At 40.6% G+C, this 19924-nt stretch overlaps 1 protein-coding gene across 5 annotated transcripts in view; it reads left to right on the forward strand.

The window, feature by feature from the left end:
- The window catches only part of specc1 (sperm antigen with calponin homology and coiled-coil domains 1), a 73970-nt gene that overhangs the window by 46712 nt on the left and 7334 nt on the right, over nt 1-19924 (forward strand). For 3 of the 5 annotated variants that reach the window (XM_037120257.1, XM_037120258.1, XM_037120259.1), the window contains 5 exons: nt 2464-2627; nt 4658-4758; nt 4858-4933; nt 5439-5583; nt 8582-8684. In XM_037120257.1, coding sequence (XP_036976152.1) covers nt 2464-2627; nt 4658-4758; nt 4858-4933; nt 5439-5583; nt 8582-8684 — 589 coding nt within the window. Of the gene's footprint in view, nt 1-2463; nt 2628-4657; nt 4759-4857; nt 4934-5438; nt 5584-8581; nt 8685-16095; nt 17798-19924 lie in introns of all 5 variants that reach the window. The other 2 variants (XR_005078667.1, XR_005078666.1) reach the window with 2 other exon arrangements.

Here is a 19924-nt window from a genome sequence, read left to right on the forward strand (position 1 = left end):
ATAGCGTCTTCATCACCGGGTGATTTAGTCATACTAGACCTAATGAGTGACCTCCTTAATTGTAAGATTAAGAGGTATGCATGGAGCAGAGTGTTTAAAAGTCCAGAAGTGCCCAGAGGTTTGCATTTTATAACACAAATTATAAGAAAACATTTCAAGTTTTGCTGCAAATTTACAACACAGCATCTATAAATACTTTAAAATAATCTTTAGATAGTGGTTTTATATATATATAACTTAATCTCCCTCCCTCTTTTTCTCTTTAGAATAAGCACCGGAGCCACTTTTGATACCAAGACGGCAGTAGAAGGGCACTAGAGATGTGCCCCCACCTCAGCACCATGTGAAGACAGTGTTATTGTTGCACTTATTACCTTTCTGTGTCATTCAACATGTAATGTGGTAAACCAGTCTCTTTCTAAGCCACAGTGACCAGTGTAGATGCAGTACACAACAAGTCTCATCACACAGAGTCTGGCTTTCCATATCCTATGAAACCTTTTGAATAATATTTCTGTATTTTTATTTCTCAGTGAATGTATTCTTTCTTTGTAATGTTGTCTCTGTTGAAGAAATGCCATATGTTCGAAAGACTCTCCCTTTCATACTGTGCAAAGCTGATTTGTGCCTTTTTGAGAAAGTTGAGATGGTAGAGGGTGATGACCTGTTACAAAAAGCACCATGAATTAAAGAAATGCCAAGATAACATAAGAATACAACTTGGTAAATATCTAGTCAGTGGCAAAGCTGAATTCAAGCATTCTGTCAGAATAAAGTATGACTTGTATCATGAGAAAATCCTCAAGAAAAATCCTCAATGCCAGAGCAATGCAGCAGAACTTCCGGTTGGAAAGTACAAGGTGTCTCACAGTTTTGTGCTGGACCTCACATTTGCTTTTTTCTGTATCAGTCAAATTATGGCTACTTACTTACTTGAAAAAAACAAAAAAAAACAGACTTTGCTCCTGTAGTCGGATTGAAACTGAATGCAGTGTCATATGCAGCCGTTAGATGGCACAAATGAACACACAATAACCACATGCTGCTGACAACCATGTGGAAATACTTTCATCATCTGCTCTATTACTATTTGTACATTTGGTCCTTACTATATTCTTTCTAAATAACCAGAACTCTTTCTACCAGGTAAAATAACTATGATAATGTTGATGTCAGCCATGCTGGCACATCCAGAGCACTGCCAAAAGTTTTAGATTTAAGGACTGCCACAAAAACAGACAGCTGTACCTCAGAGTCATTTGTTACTCTCTGCAAACATACCAAAAGGTTGATGGTCCATTTTTTTTACATAAAGACTGTGATTCAGGTTTCTAAAAAGGATTATTTTACTGTTCAAAAACACCACTTGCAGACTCATTTTCTACCATTCCTCTTCTCAGCAACATTACTGACAAGTTAATATAGAATCAACCGCATAGACTTTTTATCTAAATCTCAGATGTAAACCAAGGCATTCAAGATGCTTTTTTCGTGTTGATTATTGTTGAACCACTATGTTAAACACTCTCAACATCCTTTTTACTGTATTAGAATCTCAGAGATTGTGATATTACTCATTTCCAAAAACACGTCACTTAACACAAACATCTATTTTATCTTTAAAGCGAACCAGTACACACTATTCTGTGTATGATAATGACATATTGCAGGATCTCAGGTTCTACTCAATGTCTAGCTTTTATCAGAGATTTTTAATTTGTGCATTTTTATTAAAAGCCATAATGTTCTACCAGTTAAAAAGGTACTGGTGCTCAAATTGTAAACATTTGGATACTCTCAAAAATACCATAAAGAAAAGATTAGATGCTAACAGTGTGATTGGTTGTTTTCTGTCTATAGTAAAGCTCTTTAATGGACAATACAGTGAATGTGCTGTTAATTTATTCTGCAAAGAAAGACTTAGAAGGTCTTGTGACTGGTCGTATGGCTGTGAAGGAATACATTTGGTGTACTGTATGTGTGGTTAACTGTTATACATTATGTGAATGAATAAATGAGACTACACCAGTCCAACTGTGGATGTGTACCTCTTTCAGTCTCCACTCTCTGGAGGTGAGTTGAGTGCAGTGTTTAACACAGACATTCCTTGCTTATCATTTATTGCTCATCCATCACTGATATAGATGGACCAAATCCCTCACCCTAAAGCCTGAGGTCCAATGTTCATCAGGGGGCTATGGGTAGTCAGTGGCCTGATTATTGCACTACTAGGATTTGTGTTCTAAATTTAGATGTGGCTATCAACAACTACCTGCCAATTATTGACGTTTTTTTAGTCTTCTTCAAGATATTAACACATGATCTTGTCAGGTAATCTTGTAAGATATGTAGTCGAGTGAGGGTACTGTGTCTGCAGATCACACAACACACAGATTCTCCTCCTCACATGCTTCTGTTTTGTATATGTGTCTACACAGAAACCCTGTTCATTGTGTCTGTCAGGTCCCAAGGTGATGAGGTGAGGGTGTCTGACTCTGATAACAGTCGTCACTGGTGCGGCATCTCCATGATCCCGACCACACCCGTGGACGCCAGCGGAGATGCCGACTCCGAGCCCGGAGCTACTGTCAAATCCCTCATTAAGTCCTTTGATACTGTGGGACAGAGTGAGCACCGAGCATCCCAACACACAGACACACACACACACACACACACACACACACACACACACACACACACACACACACACACACACACACACACACACACACACACACACACACACACACACACACACAAAGGGAATCCCAACACAGAAATGTAACTGTAGAGGAACAGCTGGTGAGATCTCCAGCGTAGATATCTGTCATTTCTCTGCAAAGAAGGAATGTGCAGTTGTGTAGGACTGTGTGCCCTGAGTTGACCACAGCAGGTGGGGGGGGGTCTTTCTGTTCATGTCAGTAGAATACACCAAGAGAATAAGATGATGTGTTGGTTAAATCTACAACTGATGAGGAGACATGAGACTGAGGAAATGGTTGTTCTTGTTAAATGTTCTCAGCAACTACTGTATTCTCTGTTAATAGTAATGTTTAACCTCGACAGAGATTGTTCAATACGACATCTGAAGTTGGTTTCAGTTCTGCTGTCATTATTCTACTTCTGTGTTTACTGTTGTGTTCACACAAACAGCAACACCAGAACTGGGCGAACTATTATTCACTGTTCTATTTGATTTACTGTTTAAAAAGGTCACTTAATACAAAAAACATACACTCAGTGGTCACCTCTGTAGGCACAACCGCACAATCTAATGCAATCCAATCCAACAGCCCTGTCATAACATCTGTCTTTTACAAGTTAATATTGTTCGGTGTTTGGTGACATTGTACATGAGGAAGGCAGTAACACCTCTACATGAAATATAATGCAGCCCGATACAGCACCATCACTAACTATATCCTATAAAAAAAATCCCTTTTTTAACACTGCTATGACAATGTCAACAAAACTGAACGTTACAGGCATCATTAAAGTAGATGGTATCTGATTGTGTTAGACTATACAGGTATACTAACAAAGTTTCTCTTGTGTGTATTAAAGAACAAATGAAAACAAGAAAGAACACTTCTAAGGGTACTAAGGGCTTAATAACTTGACAGTTTTCAAGTAAATTATTAAGGTTTGTTAGCATGTTGTCAATTGTTGGCCTAACTGTTTAATGCTCGAAATGTGTATGATAAGCCGTGTTTCCACTACAGTAACTTTCCCCAGGGACTGGAAACTTTGGAAGGGACTCAGTGCACTTCCACCCTGGGGACCAGGATCTAATCTGTGCTGAGGGGATATTATTTTACCTCCAAAAAGTCCCTGTTGGAAGGGTAGCACTCTCCAAAAGCACATGAGCTTTGGGGGTAGAACTTACAAACCAGAATGTTTTTGATTGTTTGAGTCCTTGAATCTTTTCTATTTTGGCCATTTTGCTTTGAGACATCCACATGGCATTACATAAGAAAGTATACAACAGATGGGGAGATGATTGGGACCAACAGTGTTGTATAGTTGCATGCAAAAGTGATGTGTAAAAACAGCTGTCTCTTTTTTTATTCACCAGAGGGCAAATTTGCAGTGTTGTAAAAAGTAGTGAAAGTAAACGATACATATTTTTACATGTATCCATACTGTATGGGTGCATGGGTCGACAGGATAAAGGTGTCTTTTTTATATATATAAGATTGCCAATACAATAAATAGATTTAGACCAGGCCTTCTTTTGGTTTGATGCAGTATGTAAGCTGCACAGTAACTAGTAACTAAAGTTATCAAATAAATGTAGTGGAATAAAAATGACAGTATTACCCTCCAAAATCTAGTGGAGTGAAAGTATAAAATAGCTGAAAATGGAAACACTAAATAAAGGATAATCAAGTAAAGTGCAGTAAAATGTAAGTTCACCACTTGTATTAAATATACTTAGTTACATTCCATCATTGCTAATTTGCCTTTTCTTCATAGGTCTTAAGACTGCAGGGGAAGCGGTCTAAATAAGCCTTTTAGTACCTTGAAAAGTGGTTGACATTCACAGTAACTACACTAAAGTCTTAGAATGAATGTCATATGTATTTACCGATTTTAGAAATTATATTTGATGCCTTTTTTGTATTATAATCAATGGATATATCATCTGGTCTTTCAGATGGACCAGGCCACACAGTTCAAATGCATTCCTCACCAAGAAGCCCTCTGAGTGGGATCCCTGTACGCACTGCCCCTGCTGCTGCTGTCTCCCCGATCCAGGTACACACCAAGATATGTTGCAAAAGATGTCCTTTTTGAAGTGAAACTGTCTCAGACTCTGATATGATGAGATCCCTGTCCTGTTTTCTGTTCTTTTAGAGACAGTCATACATAAAGCCACTATCAAAAACGTTGGAAAAAAGGATCAATCATGGAGAATTCTCCCATCAATATGGTTTGTAACACAGATAATGGTCATGGTGTTTAATTTACATGGATATCCATATTTATCCTAGCGGTCATGCTGGAACAAATGATGAGTCTAGCACACTGCCTTTAGGTCAAAGGACATCCAGACAAAGTCTACAATGAGTCACTGCCTTTACAAATGAGCAGTGTTGAAATATCTGATGCAAGTCGTCCTCACAGAGAGCCAAATGAATAGACAGAGATATGCAAACATCCGGCTCGTGTTTTTGTGGGTAGTTTTATGATTTTGATTTTAGAAAAAGCAAACACTGTAAATGCGGTCATTGAGCTCTTAACTGTCAGGTGTGTCAGCTCCTACCTGGCTGAGTCAACTGAGTAGAGCGGATGAGAAGTTTGCATTTGTTTTGCATACTTGCTGCTGTCTCTGAATTGTAGAATTTTGTATACAAACTATATCGTGATCCCACATTTTCCCCGCCTCACATTCTCATTTGCCTCCCTCTCTTTCCTGCCCCCTTTCCTTCCTCCAGATAAATTGTCTGGCGGCAGTGAGGACCTGAAACCTACCAGCCTCATGAGGAAGAGCCCTTCTCTTGAGTCTGTAATCAAAACCCCTGCCTCCTTCAGCAGCCGCACAGCATCCTTCAGCTACAATCGAGGCAACAGCAAGCTCAGGTGGGCCTACCCAAACAATTATGTCCAATAAGTCACTGTAAGATCATAATATTCATAAGGTTTCCTTTGAACTAGTGAAAACATATTGACTTATCCTCCCAGATGAATAAACATCTTTTTAAATAAAGAGTGTTCTACATGCTGCATGGTTGGTTATGAATCACAGGAAATTAGGCAAAAATGCAAACTGAATGTTGATGGTGAAACATCTGCAGACCTGCTTTGACTGATTGACCCAACACTGCATCAAAAGAGGAAATGGGAAAAGTCATTTAGTCTCTCATTGAACTTCAACGGTGATTTTATAAAAAGCACAAGAAAACAACCCTGCCTCTGTAAATCTCTAAAATTTAAAATTTAAAATAATACTTCCACAAATTATGCATTTGGTTAAAAGTCATTTTTGTTTTGATTCTGAATTCAGAATCAGGTAATATAGATTGAGGTGGAAGATGACTTACAAGAAAAACTGTTTGAGTTCTGCATTTCTGTGAAATGTAATGGTCCCTGTAATGGTCTTTGACAACAGTTTTTACTGTTAGTGTTACTTCCTTGTAGGCATTTTAAGCAACAAGTTATCGTACTGAAATTTTGTGTATTTAAGTCCCAGCTGAGTGACTTTGGAGTTGCACAACTTCTATTGCCGAAGAATGTTTTGTGACGTGGATGGCCTCAACAAGGTTCATGGAGTGTCCCCTTATCAGAAAAGGGAAGAGAGGCAGATGTTAAACAAACATGCTTTCATCTGCTGACTTCTGGCATCATTTTCCGTACAGACCACTCCTCTCTGTGAACACAGAAACAGCCAATCCTACTGCTCTGTTTAGATAGACTCTCCTGCTAGACTACCACTGCAACAGGATGTATTCGAGGTAGATGAGTTTGAGTTTAACTGGGCTGTCACGTTGGGACAATAATGTCTGCTTAAACAATCAAATACTCACACTGACAAAACACCCTCATCTTCAACCATATGCACTGGTGACGTTAATACACACTTCTCACAGTGATCCGGATACAAACCAGTCTGTCCAGCCTCACCTCTTCTTCCTCTGGTATCATTAATGTGCGTTAATGTAGTGCAGACCAACACACAGGCCTTTCATCACCAACTGCAGATCATCAGCAGCATATTACCGTGTTTGGTATGGTTTTAGGGTTATGATATAGCTGCTGCTGATAGATAAATGCACTCTCAGACTAGGTAATATGTTTGGACAGGGTCTTGCAACTTTTGGCCCTGTGGTGCCTCAAACAGAGAAATAATGAATTTAACAGCAGAGTTGCTGTGACGCGTGAAATGTTTACCATGCTCAGAGCAATGACCGTGTCTCGTGGTCTTCCCATGGCCTCAGCCTTAGCGCGCACCCCAGGGAGAAGACCCTCTGAATAATACTGCCGAACTCATCCGTTGTACCACTTCTAATTCCTGTTTTTTCTAAATAGTGCAGTCAGTTTACTTTTTAAACATTTGAGTCTTGAGCCCATCGAGGTGGAGTGTGAAAATTGGGAGGAGGTGCTACGAAAAATGATGGTTTTGAGGCTTTACATCTGACACTGAAAGTAGACTGATCACTGAGCTGTGTAGAGTTGGCTTCAATCCAAAGTAATTTTTCAGGAACTCTGAACTCTAACACGAATATACTGATCTGCAGAAAAGCTTCAAGCTTGTCTTGATAAGACAAGATCAAACTTCAGAGCTCCCTGTGGTGATGAAATCCTGGAATTCTGAGAGTTGCTTTTTTCTGAGAAAGGGAACATCTGGAAATTAGTTAAACTGTGTAGAAAAATAGAGTAAAGGGAGTGTCAAAGAATTGTGCAATTTGATTATTTGAGTATTATATATAATACTTGAATGTATTTTGATTTTCTGCATTATAGTACATGCTAAGTCAGTCATTATACAGTATCATCGCTGTGGCATTTATATTTTTACCATGCCTCTATATCATGTATAAGGTTTTAAGCTTTAATAATAATGTTATACACCATTTTTTTTGTTTTTTTGGAGATGGTCATCAAAAAAACTTTGGACGATGTGTAAAGTGTAAATAAAAACAGAAGATGAGCATTCATAAATCTTTTTCAACTTACATTCAGTTCAGTTGCTCAACAGTCTGATGTCTCTTTTGACATATTATGCATTTCATAATGCGCCATGCATTTTCAATGTGAGTGCTCAATGTCTTTTACCACAAAGCCATGCTGTATTAAGACATGCAGCATGTGACTTTGGTGCATTTTTTCAGGTACCTGGAGCACAGCAGGGCCGCCATCAACTAGTCACAGACAAGGTTTTCACTTGGAAAATGATTACTTAATTGACAACAGTCTTCCAAAAGAGATTAACAGAACTTAGATGATTATAGAGCATTAAAGTTTGATATTTAATGGGGTAGTCAAATTGACAAATTTTAACATGTTAAAAGAATGAGTGGTCTTTTAATGATTTTATTTGTGGTGCAGATTATCACAAAGTGAACGCAGAGAAGTGGCAACTTTTAAACTTTTTAAGAGGGGAAGCAAAAAATGTACATTCAATCTACATAACAAGGAGGACTAAACTGAGAGGAAAGGAAAGTTTTTTAGGAAGAGTGTTGCATTAGTCAGGGCGAGAGTTTTTATTGATTTGAACTTTCACAAACTGATGAGGAGTCTGGATTTTATCAAAACTGTGGTGTGCTAATGATGTCGTCTGTTAGCTGGTGGAGGAAGAGTTAGTTTTTCACTCTGGTTTTAATATGTAGGGTTTTGTCTTTGGAAAATGTTTTTTTTATGATGTTTTAACTGTGAACTGGGAACTATTGGAATAAAGTTGTTTTTAAAAATCTGTCTCTGTCTCTCCCCCTCTCTCTCTCTCTCTCTCTCTCTCTCTCTCTCTCCCTCTCTCTCTCTCTCTCTCTCTCTCTCTCTCTCTCTCTCTCTCTCTCTCTCTCTCTCTCTCTCTCTCTCTCTCTCTCTCTCTCTGTGATGGCGGTTTGTGTCTCCCTGGTGACAGTGTGGAAAGAAAGGACCCCTTGGCTGCACTGGCGCGGGAGTACGGAGGATCTAAGAGAAATGCTCTACTGAAGTGGTGCCAGAAGAAAACAGAAGGCTATCCGGTAGGGATCACAGGCCAGAGACCTCTCTCAAATACAAGGCGGGCTCCATTCACTTTCACACCCAGTTTTTTCTTATTGTCTCTGTCTGACACTTTTATTTTAGCCTCAGACTCTTCAGGTTTTCATTTAAAAGTGAGATAACAGCTCCGACCCCCCCCCCCCTTTTTGTTATATTACATGAATGCAGTATTGGTCTCTCTAGTTTAAGAGTTATTTCCTTTTTCCCCAGCCATCACAGAGGTGTTAGACTGAGGTTACACATGACTGTGTTTACAGACACACCATTCACCCACCTGTCATCCCACTGGGGACATGAAGTTACTGTGGCACAGTGTAATGGAAACAATGAAGCCCTCAATGTTATAGACACACTGGATATATACATGTGTGGATTTATATAGTCCTCCTTGTTTTTATTCATATCCATTTGTTTATGCAGTGTTATTGTGTTGAGCTCCATCTGTGTTCCCTGTGTCCATGGAGCCAAGTGCTGACAATCACCTGGCTTAGCTGCTCCCCTAATGCCCAGTTTAAGGAGCCCATTAAGCCCAGTGGGATTTGCCCATGTAATCATCATGTTCTTGTGCCAGCATGCCAGCTAGCTAATACTCACTCTTAAAATCAGGCAGACTGGTCTCAGTCTGCGAACTGTAGTCAAGGAGGAAGAGGAGTCATTTCAGCCCTCTCAGCATTTAATTGTGGATTAGTTATAAATATAAATGACTCTCTCAGTTTGGGGTGAGTCAAATTGCATGTAGCTCTGGCTTATTAACCGAACATGAAACGCCACAGGTGATAACTGCTAAAAATAGACCAAGCGATCCCAGTGATGGATGGTCAGAATAATTGGATGAGTCATCAGATCAATAGTTCCTATTTCTAAGGCACAATGCCGCTTAGTGTACTTTGAGTCACCCTCGCTTCATCTGAGGTAGGTTGTTAAATGGTCACACGATGCCTGTGTTGGTAAAACACACACAGACAATCCTCTGCGATGGAAATATCACAGCAGATGAGATAAAACTGCTGCGGACCAACAGACAGTCTGATGATGTGTCTGATAAAATGCTGGAGCTGGAGACGGACTGGCATGGCTCCGATTGTTTGGGTTCACACGCTTTTGTTTGATGTGGGTCTTGGTGCTTAAAGACAGTGGCTTGTAATGGAAAGAAAAAGACAGTGTTAGCAACAAGGCAGCTGCTAACTGCTTCGCTACTGTCTAAAGCAAAAAAAAAAAAACAACCATAACAATCCCATCAGACCTAGAAACCCCGATCTCAGTGCTATGAAAAGGCACTTGGTAAAGCACTTGATTGTATCAATAAGAAGGCAGGTTTTGGTACTTGCTGATCTAGAAGAGAGAATGCTGTTTTGTGCATTTTTACCCTGTTATCTATGACATTCCCTCTGCCATGTTCGCCCCCTCCATCAGCATACTTCCTTTGCAGGGTAGAGTTTCAGCTTTTATTCCGGTTGTTCCACTATCAACTGGGGACAGTGACCGAGGAAACCACGTCTCTTCCTGTTTCGATTGCACAATGGCAGACACGCTTTCTTAATGTGCCATCACACTGTGCAATCAGTGTTATCCTGTGAATGATAAGTAGAAGCTAGGGAGTTGTGTCCAGTACCTGAGTATATGTCCATAATTACTTTCCACCATTGCTTAAATTGAAATGGATTCTTGTCAAATAGTAACCCAAATGGAATTTAGTTTAGTTCAGTTCAGGACAGTTGGGTCCAGCAACAGGAAACCCTTAATCGAGCCTCATTCCCATTTAACTATGGAACCAATGATCCCCTCTCACAAAGGGCTTAACAACACAGTGTGATTGTTTGCAAGTATCAGGAATGCAATAAGAAGATTTGGCTACTGGGAGTGTTTCAGTCTGAGGAATAATCAGTCCCCTCCCCGAGTAACTGCTCTTGACTTGAGCTGCTGTGATTCCTCGTGGTTGTGCATTTTCTTCATACGCGCACCATATGCCTGAGCTGTAATTGGATTTATTCACAGGCTTTTAGGCTGTTGACCTTAGACATTTCTATTGTGAGAACAAGTGTGGCTTCCACGTACTATAACGTCTTAAGGGCATTCGATCCTGATGCTTATCTGATGAATATCTGTTTCCAGCAAACACTTTTTATAAACCTGCTCACAATACTTGTTTTTCTGTATCTAAGAAGAAAAGACATCTTTGTTTTTATATCTATGCATCTGATCAAGATTCCGGGAACAACTCAGTCAGAACTCGTCCGCATATTTTGTACAATTGCAGTTTAACTTTCCCACCAGAGAAATAACGTGTGAGAAAAACCTCCAGTCTTTCCATTTTCTGTGGTATTCCACAACTACCAGTGGGGATTTGTGTTCTCCAGGAAGCATGGATATGTACTGTATGTTTGTGTGTGTGACACAAATGTCTGTGCATCAGTTATAGTAAGTCAAGCCACAACAATATGTGACCACAAGTCCCCGCTTGAGTTCAGTTACTGTCAGAGGACGTGTTGGGCTTCATACGTCTGGTCAAAGGCCAGGCTGTTACAGAGTTACAAGACCTCTCCACATGGAAGTCAGCAATTACAGGCCTCATGTATAGAGAGACTGACCGATCTGTCACACAGTTTGAAGCAAGGACAGTGAAGGCGAAAAGACCACAACAGTCGCCAGAAAAAACAGCCACATCCAGGTTCCTCTCTGTCGTGTTCGTCTCTGATAAAGGTCAGCGAGGTTTAGTTTTATCAATACATCCTCGTGCTCTTTGCGGTCCCTCTTCGCTCTGCTGTGGACTAAGGTCAAAAAGGTAATAATTTAACACTAATTGGCTCTTTGGTATAGAGTCCCCCAGTTGTAATTTATGCTTGGCCTCGTCAGGCTACATAATTAATGGCCACTTTGAAGAGGCAGCTCCGACCATCGCCATTCACTTTCCATCCTCTCTCTTTGTTCAAAACGACGGAGTCAGGAAACAAGCTCTTATATCACACTCGTCTGTCAGTATGGAGCCAGAAAAGCTGCTGTAGGAGACAGGGGGCGGATAAAGCTGATGGGAGAGTCAGCCCCGTGCCAGTTGTTATTACAGTCCTATTGTTGGCAGACCTTTTGGTCAAACAGCAGTCTAATTAAAGTGAAACAGATAATGGAGGCTATTGTAAGCGTGCAGGGTGATTATTTGATGTTTAGGTGCAAATAGCTGTCGAGGGCACAGTAAACCTGTTTGATTAAAGCTAGACACAAAGCCTGATGTCAGACTTTACCTCTATGGATCAACAAAGGGATGAGGGAGATGAATGTCTATAATCAGCACACGGAGATGAAATTAGATTACATTAGACATATCATATCTATACTGTATCGGTCCATACCGATATTGGCATATATGTTGTCCAAATACGGCACTATGAAAACTAGATATTATAATGTAGGAAGAAATGATTCATAATTACATTCCCAGTGATGTTTCAGTACAGTGATGTCATTTTGGACTATAATGTTTATAGTTAAACAATAGAATACCTGACCTCCATTACATATAGTATCTTTGTCAAAAGGTGGTTTAGTAACCACATTTACGGTCATTGATCATTCAAAAAATGTGTGTATATAGGCTGATATTTTGATATTGTAATGTTTTACTCTCTAATAGCTTTAACAGCATCTGCCCCAAAAATCAATTATCTATCAGGTTCTTGTGTGGTGTGCTAAATAAACTCAAATGGGGCTTCATCTCATTATAATTATAACATATCAGGTAACCTGTGGTTAGGGCTGTACTGAATGTCCCTTTTTGACATCTGAAGCTCCTATTATGTTTTCTAATAAAGCTTTGAATGTCCGTCATCATACATTATGACAATATGACATATGATAATTAAATTGAAATGAAGTAAAAATCTAAATAAAGTTATTCATCAGATTAAATAATTCAGTCTTTTGTATTAGATCAACTTTCTGGAATGAATATAACTGAGCTTGCACTTGTGATTTTATTTTCAACATCTTTTTCCAGCTGTTGGTGTGAAAGCGATTGAACACCACACACAGCAAGCTACACAATATGATCTTTTTTTTTTTTTTTTTTTTTTTTTTAAAGTCATGGGGCTGGTAGAATGCGGCTAGACCATCAGTTTATACAGGTGCCTCACTTTGTGTGTGGTAGCAGGAAGGCTAGCGGCCACAGTGAAAATGTTGTATTTGAAAGGCTTAACGCCAAAATTCTGGACTAAAACAGAAAAATGAGTTCGATAAAAAACATGTTGTAAACAGAAATACCCGTTTAAACAGAATGACTAGACAGGCTTGGGGAAAAAAGCTGCGCAGCAGTTCAGATGTCAACATTATGGTTAAGGCCTCGACCAAATGAGTGCAGCCCTACATGTGGTTAAGCAAATTACGCTTTTCTGCTCTTTTAATGCATACAGGTGACAGGAAAAAAAGGCCATGATGAAAGCTGTTACCATGGCCTACGTGCCTTAAATCATGCATCCGTGTGTTTATGTATGGATGTATGTGGGGACGTGCTGGTGTGAGCATGCGCTTGCCTTATTGATGTAGTCTCTGGACAGTCGGTGACCGCTAACACAGCTAGAGAGAGAAAGAGGAAAACATGGCAATTGACATGCAAGTAAACACACACACGGGAGTAGGATGACCGTGCCATCACCATGGAGAAAGCCCCTGAACCCCTGAGGGAAAAAGTGGTGTGTGAAGGGGTGTGTTTACCCACCAACTGCCTCCATCCCCCAGTAACATAAAGCTCCTTAGCGCAGTTAGACACGTGACCTGTGTTAAACTCTGAGCAGAGGAGGAGATGCGAATCCAGACAGGCTCAGTCACACCTCAAATGTCAGATTCTGGGAAGTACAGATCGATCAGCGAAGACCTTAAGCTGGCTCTGATTGACTCTGCCCTGTGGGAGAGACTGAAGGGGCCTCTCACAGGAAATTAGTATTCACAAGGGCTTGTGTGCACGTCAGTGCTGGATTGAACACAGACCTGAAACACAAGACTGCTTTTATACAACTTCTGTCACACTGGATTTTAAGGCAGTTTGTAGGATCTGACTCGAATGAGCATGATGCTGTGCGGCCTGAAAGTGGATGTTTTTGTGTTTCTTGTGTGTGTGTTAGTTTTCCCTGCACTCCATCTCAAAGTCAAAAGCCAAACTTTTTTCCGTGGCAAATTTAAAACAACATGAGACAAAAGCATTTTTCAAAAGTAGGCAAAAGAAAACAAGGTCAACAGAGGTGCCTATAAAAAATGTGCACATACCCAAGCCAAGTTCAAGAGAAAATCGGTGAGCAATGTAAAAAATTAGAGAGACAACCATAATTAGAGCCCATTTATTTGTGGCATCTTAATTATGGTCACAAGTCAAACAAAAAAAAATTGTGGTTGAACAGCAACCAGACCACAAAGAATTATGATCACCAAGCAAGCTATCTAAGATAACAGCCTTTAAAGTCTCAATAGCAAAATCTTCTATTTTTGTTTCAAAACTTTTAAGCGTACACTAAATCACTGCTTTCAAAATTTCCACCGAGCTGTCACAGGGAAGCAAAATGTCAAAATGTCTTCTCGTTGCGGTTGCAGCTTTACATAAGTGGCCATTTTTGGCTTTCTTAAAGGTCTCTGGTCTGTTAGAAAACACTCTTACTGTATATTTATCAGGCGCTTTGATGTCTTAATTTAGGACAGCTCCGGACACTTTTTAACTTTTTTCTCCCCTCAATTAACCATAGAAGCCAAACAAAAATAAATGCGCTGTTTGTTCAAGATGGGAACAATGAGCAAAGGCTCTGAACATGAGGCTCAGCTGGGCCTGACAGTGCACAGCTCATCCGGCCTCGTCTGGGAAATTCACACGCGCGCACACACAAACCCATTGAAGAGACAGGAATGGAACCCCGTGTGAGTGTGGAATGGAGGTCAGACATCGAGGAGGGGAAGAGGGTAGGAGTTCAAAGAGTAGCCCTCACTGTAAGTTTTAATTAGCAATGACAGTGACAGGAATGTGAGGTCATCGGTGTAAAATAACTAAGCGATCATAGTTGCAGGCTCACTCTACTGTAGTTGTTAAAGAATTAAACGTACTACAAGGATGTTTTACCTGGTTATGAAACAGTCATGAATTAATACTGATACTGATGCCTCTATATGACCTACATAAGCAAACGTGACCATCAGCTGTAATTTGTAGAGTTATTAGAGTTATTCTTAATGCCCGCCACCGGGTCAGATTTATCCAGGCTGGACAAATAAAAAAAATTTTGTGGAGTAAAAAGGTCACAGGTTTAAGAGGCAAGCTGTTCTGTAGTCTGGTGGTACAGCACTAAAACAAAGTGTCTTGGTTTCACCCCAGTTATATTCCCAAATCAATCCTACATAGCCACAGATAGATACATCGTCGGCAATGGCTGTGTTTGAATAAGAAAGATAGTATTAAAAATTGCATCCGTCTTTCACCCACCTCCAAAACAAATGCACATATTAGCCAGGTCTATAGACACAAGGTGGTGGTGCTCATACCTTTTGTCTACAAGGGCCACTAGAATCCACAAAAATGAATGTTCCTTTTAGCTGCTTAAACAGTTATATATAGTTTTCATAGTTACTAAATGGTATCTGGTCAATTGTTTTGTTTTTTTTCTTAGGTGGATAAGCCTGGCTCTGACAAATTAAGAAAATAAGATACAACACAGTGAAATGATATTGAGACATATTAAGTGTAACAGTGACAAATTAAATCAGTGATACAGCTATAGATGTGCCCAAAAGTCTGCCCATAGCAATTCATAACATGTTGCCAACTATAACAATAACATCACAATTCAGTGATTCTGCGAGAATCAATGTATTGCGAGACAAACATCTAACAGTACATCACCACATCTATCTCACTGAAAAACACAGAAATGCAGAAATTGACCTAAACATTGCATTCAAAAGTGCATGGAGTCTTAGCTGGGTGCCTCTTTATCAGTGCATGTTTCCATGAAAATATAATTATTTGCTGCCAGTGTGTCGGTTAAGCGAACCCCGACAGGAGGCAACGCGAAGGATTGTGGTATTGATATTTTGTCCCAGCCCGAATGCTGGAACTGACATGCTGCAAGTAATTTCACAACTGTTAACAGATTGTATGTGAATACTTATAAAGGGATAGTGCAAAGCGGATTACATTTTATTGATCTTACAGTGCGCTTCTCTCTGCGGTAATCTAAATCTCTTTTATATAATATTAATAATACCGGCTTATGTTATCATCAGGTAGGTGAGAATGTTCAGTCAGAGGCTGATGTCATAAATCAACAGTACAGTTGACCTGTGTGCTCTTGTGCCCTCTCTGACCCATGTCGCCCTCCCCACTCTTATATATATACTCTCTCCCCTCTGCTCTGCCCACGGGTCCAGACAGCGGAATCTATGGAAAGCAGCTCCATCAGCTTGGTGACCTTCCCTGTTGCCCTGTCTTTATCTCCACTGTCCCGCCTGCCCAGGCTTTCAGCCGGTCATTGCTCATGACTATGATTCATTGTGAGGTACATTAGGGTGTCATCTTCCACTCCCTCCCACTCTGTCTCCCTCTCTTTGTCCCTCCTTTTCTGACTTTCCTTTCTCATTTTTGTTGTCTTCTCCTTATCTTCTGTTTCTTGTTTAATCTCTTTCTTTGATTTTTCAGCATTCTTGGTTGTATGTCTTCTTGCTGCCCTACTTATTCCCTTGAGGTGCGGTGGAGAGAAATGTACTGCGACTGGCTCATCAGTCTAAGGGCTCTCTCAGGCTTGATGTCTCCTGCTGTCCCCCTTTTGACGGATGGCTTTTTAACAAACTGTGCGTGTGTGTGTCACCGTCACAGCTATCCTCCTTCCCTCTCCGCCCACGCACTGCACGTTGCTTTGGTGTTTTTTACATTCTAGATCCATGAGTAAGAGGTTAATATTACAACAATGACACGTTGACATCTGGGTGTCGAGTGTCAAGCAGAGGAGCTTTATTCCACATTATTGGTTGTGACTCCAGTCCAGCAGCGTTTACGCATGGCAGCAGGGAGCACACGCTTACCGTCCGTTGCTGTGTTAAACAGCTGTCTGTGTGATGCCTGGCTCGTGTCCATCTCGTCTGTGAATTCAGTTTCTATGTGGTTCACAGCAGAGAGGAAATGTTTTTTCAGGCTGGATGTGACATGTCCTTGACCTCTAATGTCATCTGCAACTGAAGCAGCTTCTATAGCAGCTGCAAATATTTTGCTATCTGCTTTTTTGAGAATCAGTGCAGTACTTTTGGGCCACTTTCCAGAAGAACAGTTGGACATGTTTGACATGCAATTTCTGACCATCTGTATTCACCCATATTAAACTATGGATGCAATCATAGATCTTATCTGTTTTCCACTTCAAGATCAGAGCAAAGGTTCACAGATCAACTTGACGTTCCTGTCCTCTTGCTCTACAAGCCCCTGCTTCTCTCTCATACTCTCTTTCCCTGAGCCCTAAAAAGCGACGGCTGTGCCTTTTGTGCCGAGCGAGACGCTTCCTGTCGCTTGATGCTGTGTTTGCTTTTCTGAGCCGGCTCCCAGAGAGCTGTTGTTGTCCGCTGCTGTTTTACCATTCATGCCTCTCCCTCTCTTTCTACCCTGAACAAACCCCCAGCCCTTTTCCTCTCCCACTCCCACTCCCACCCTTGACTCCAACACACCTACTTGGCCTGAATTTGGACATGTGTATCCTCAGTAACATATCTGGCCTCTGGGACCTCTCTCTATCTTATCCGTCGATTTGTTATTGTCTATCTTGGTCTCGGAGTCTCGGGGGGCCTGACTAAAGCCCCTTATCACTCCCTCTATGTGTGTGTGTGTGTGTGTGTGTGTGTGTGTGTGTGTGTGTGTGTGTGTGTGTGTGTGTGTGTCAGTCAGCGAATGCATCACACACAAAGTGCAAATAGTGCTGCTGCTGAGCAAGCTAAGAGAGAGAAGAGGGGAGTTATGTGAGGAATGTGAGCTGACATGACTGTACAGGTCTGCCCTCCAGATATAATAGACAGGCAGTGACTGATGGAGAAGACTCTCTCCCAGCCTCTGTTGTACCATCAAATGGATGGGACTCAGATCATCCTGGTGAGTCAAGCTGAAGAACAATCAATGGCTACACTTTTCAAAGTCATATTTGATTAAATAGCCTATTCTAACAAATCAGATTTCAGGCACATACGGTTGCTAACTGGCAGACCTATTCAACTGGTGGCCAGTGGGCCAAATATGGCCCTTCAGCGACCACATTCTGGCCCTTTGATCATTTTGTTAGAAAGTAATAAAATATATATAATATATAATTTTTTCCTTTACTTTTGCATACAGTATTATAATGTTTCTTTTTCAGTTGTAAAAACTAAAAACAAAGCCGAGGAAAATATTATTGTCTTATCATTTTTTATCATTGGGTTACTTCTGTAAAGAATTTCACGTCAAGTCATCAAATATTTGTTGAGATATTTCGGTCTGGATCAAATTGTGTACTGACTGACCTACTGAAATCACAGAGTGCTGTAACCACATGACTAAAAAGTAGATAGAAAATAAGTGGGGGGGCACATTTCTATAACATTGACCAGCAACAACCATAGCAACAGCCAGGTTACATCACTGAGAAAACAGTATACCTCATTTTACACCGATGTAACTGCTATATATTACGCAGAGCAGATGACTGACTGCAATCAGAAATAACACATTTGTCACCAGTTCTTAGGAGCACAGGGGATATTCATTACTGCAGTGACTTGGAGCTGGGTTTTTTTAATTCCTGGCCTCAGGACTTTTCCTATCCTATCAGGTTGTTAATTACATTCACCTGGCAACTCATGTATGGATCTGTCAGTGGTTGAAATGAAAATCAGCAGGGCTTGGATCCTCAGGGCCTGGATTAAAGACCAATGGTTTAAAGGCAACAGTAAACAAACAGATGGCCACACGTCCAATCTTTTGCATCTTACTCAAGGTAATGCTGTACAGACCCACAGATGTACCCACAGATATGTAGTGCAGTGCTTTATCACATTTTAAAAGTCTTAACAAGCTACAAATTGAACTTTCTTGTTGTATTATGTCTTTCTGCTTTTTGCAGTATGGTGTGAGGGGGGTGTTGTCCATATGAAAAACTACATGATGAAAAACCCAAGTAGAGTTCAGTTTTTCATCTGGGCGAAGGTGTCGGGCTGATAGTAAAGGTGGATACGTAGTCACAGTCTCTCTATCTGGCCTTGTGTGTATTGCTAACACTGTCGGGAGGTGGTTTGCTCTGTTATGCATGCAGCTAGCTTAAGGACTGTGATAGTGTTGGTGTTTACACCACCAGCACAGGAGCTTTGGACCGGGACTGGCTGGGGCTAGCTGGTTAGCATGCTAACATCAGTAGGTATCTCTGTAGATATGCAAAACAATCATAGATGTCATGATGTCAAAACTGTTCATTCTGCACTTTCTATTATTATTTTTTTTAAACAATGTGTATCAACAATGTTATTAAGGGCAGACACAAAAAAGAAATACTTGCCATGTGATTAGACAAATCGTCTATAACCATCTCCTGCGGGCTAACTTCAACCAATCAGATCAACAGTAGGAGAGGGCTACCACCAGCAGCCAGTTGGTAAATCAAACTTACCAGAGTCAGTCCAGAGAAGAGTGAAAAAACATCCTTTCCAATGAGAAAAGTCTTCAATAACGTTCTTCACTCTTTTCTCAATGAATTATACTCAGATGTTAGCAGCACCTATGCCAACCTCTTGAGGAGCCCCCACTGTTGTTTTCAACTATGAGTCATAGGACACTAAGGCACAAGCGCATAGCAGTGACTTGGAGCTGTTACCTCACTCTTTTTCTTTTTTATCTTGTGATCTCGCAAAACCATCAACAAGGTTTGTGGTCAAACAATGAGAAAATATGTCATAATGTGAAAAGATCTTGTTGCAATGTGAAAAGATCTTGTGAAAACTGTAAGAAATTTGACATATTTTGTTTAACGGTGGCAGCAATGTGCTGCTGTACTGATCAACATGTAAGCATGCAGCTCATTAAGTATTTTCAACTGTACTGGACAGACCTGGATCAAAATACTCTGTCAGGTTCAGTTTGTGTGAAAAGGTGAAAGTATTGGAGGCAAATCATGTAGCCTCACAGGCGCAAAGTCATGACTCAGGAGAGTCTCTCTGTCTGTGTTCCCAAAGCTTACGAGAGCTATGAAAG

Source organism: Acanthopagrus latus, chromosome 13 (genome assembly GCF_904848185.1).
Source record: "Acanthopagrus latus isolate v.2019 chromosome 13, fAcaLat1.1, whole genome shotgun sequence".
NCBI lineage: Eukaryota > Metazoa > Chordata > Actinopteri > Spariformes > Sparidae > Acanthopagrus > Acanthopagrus latus.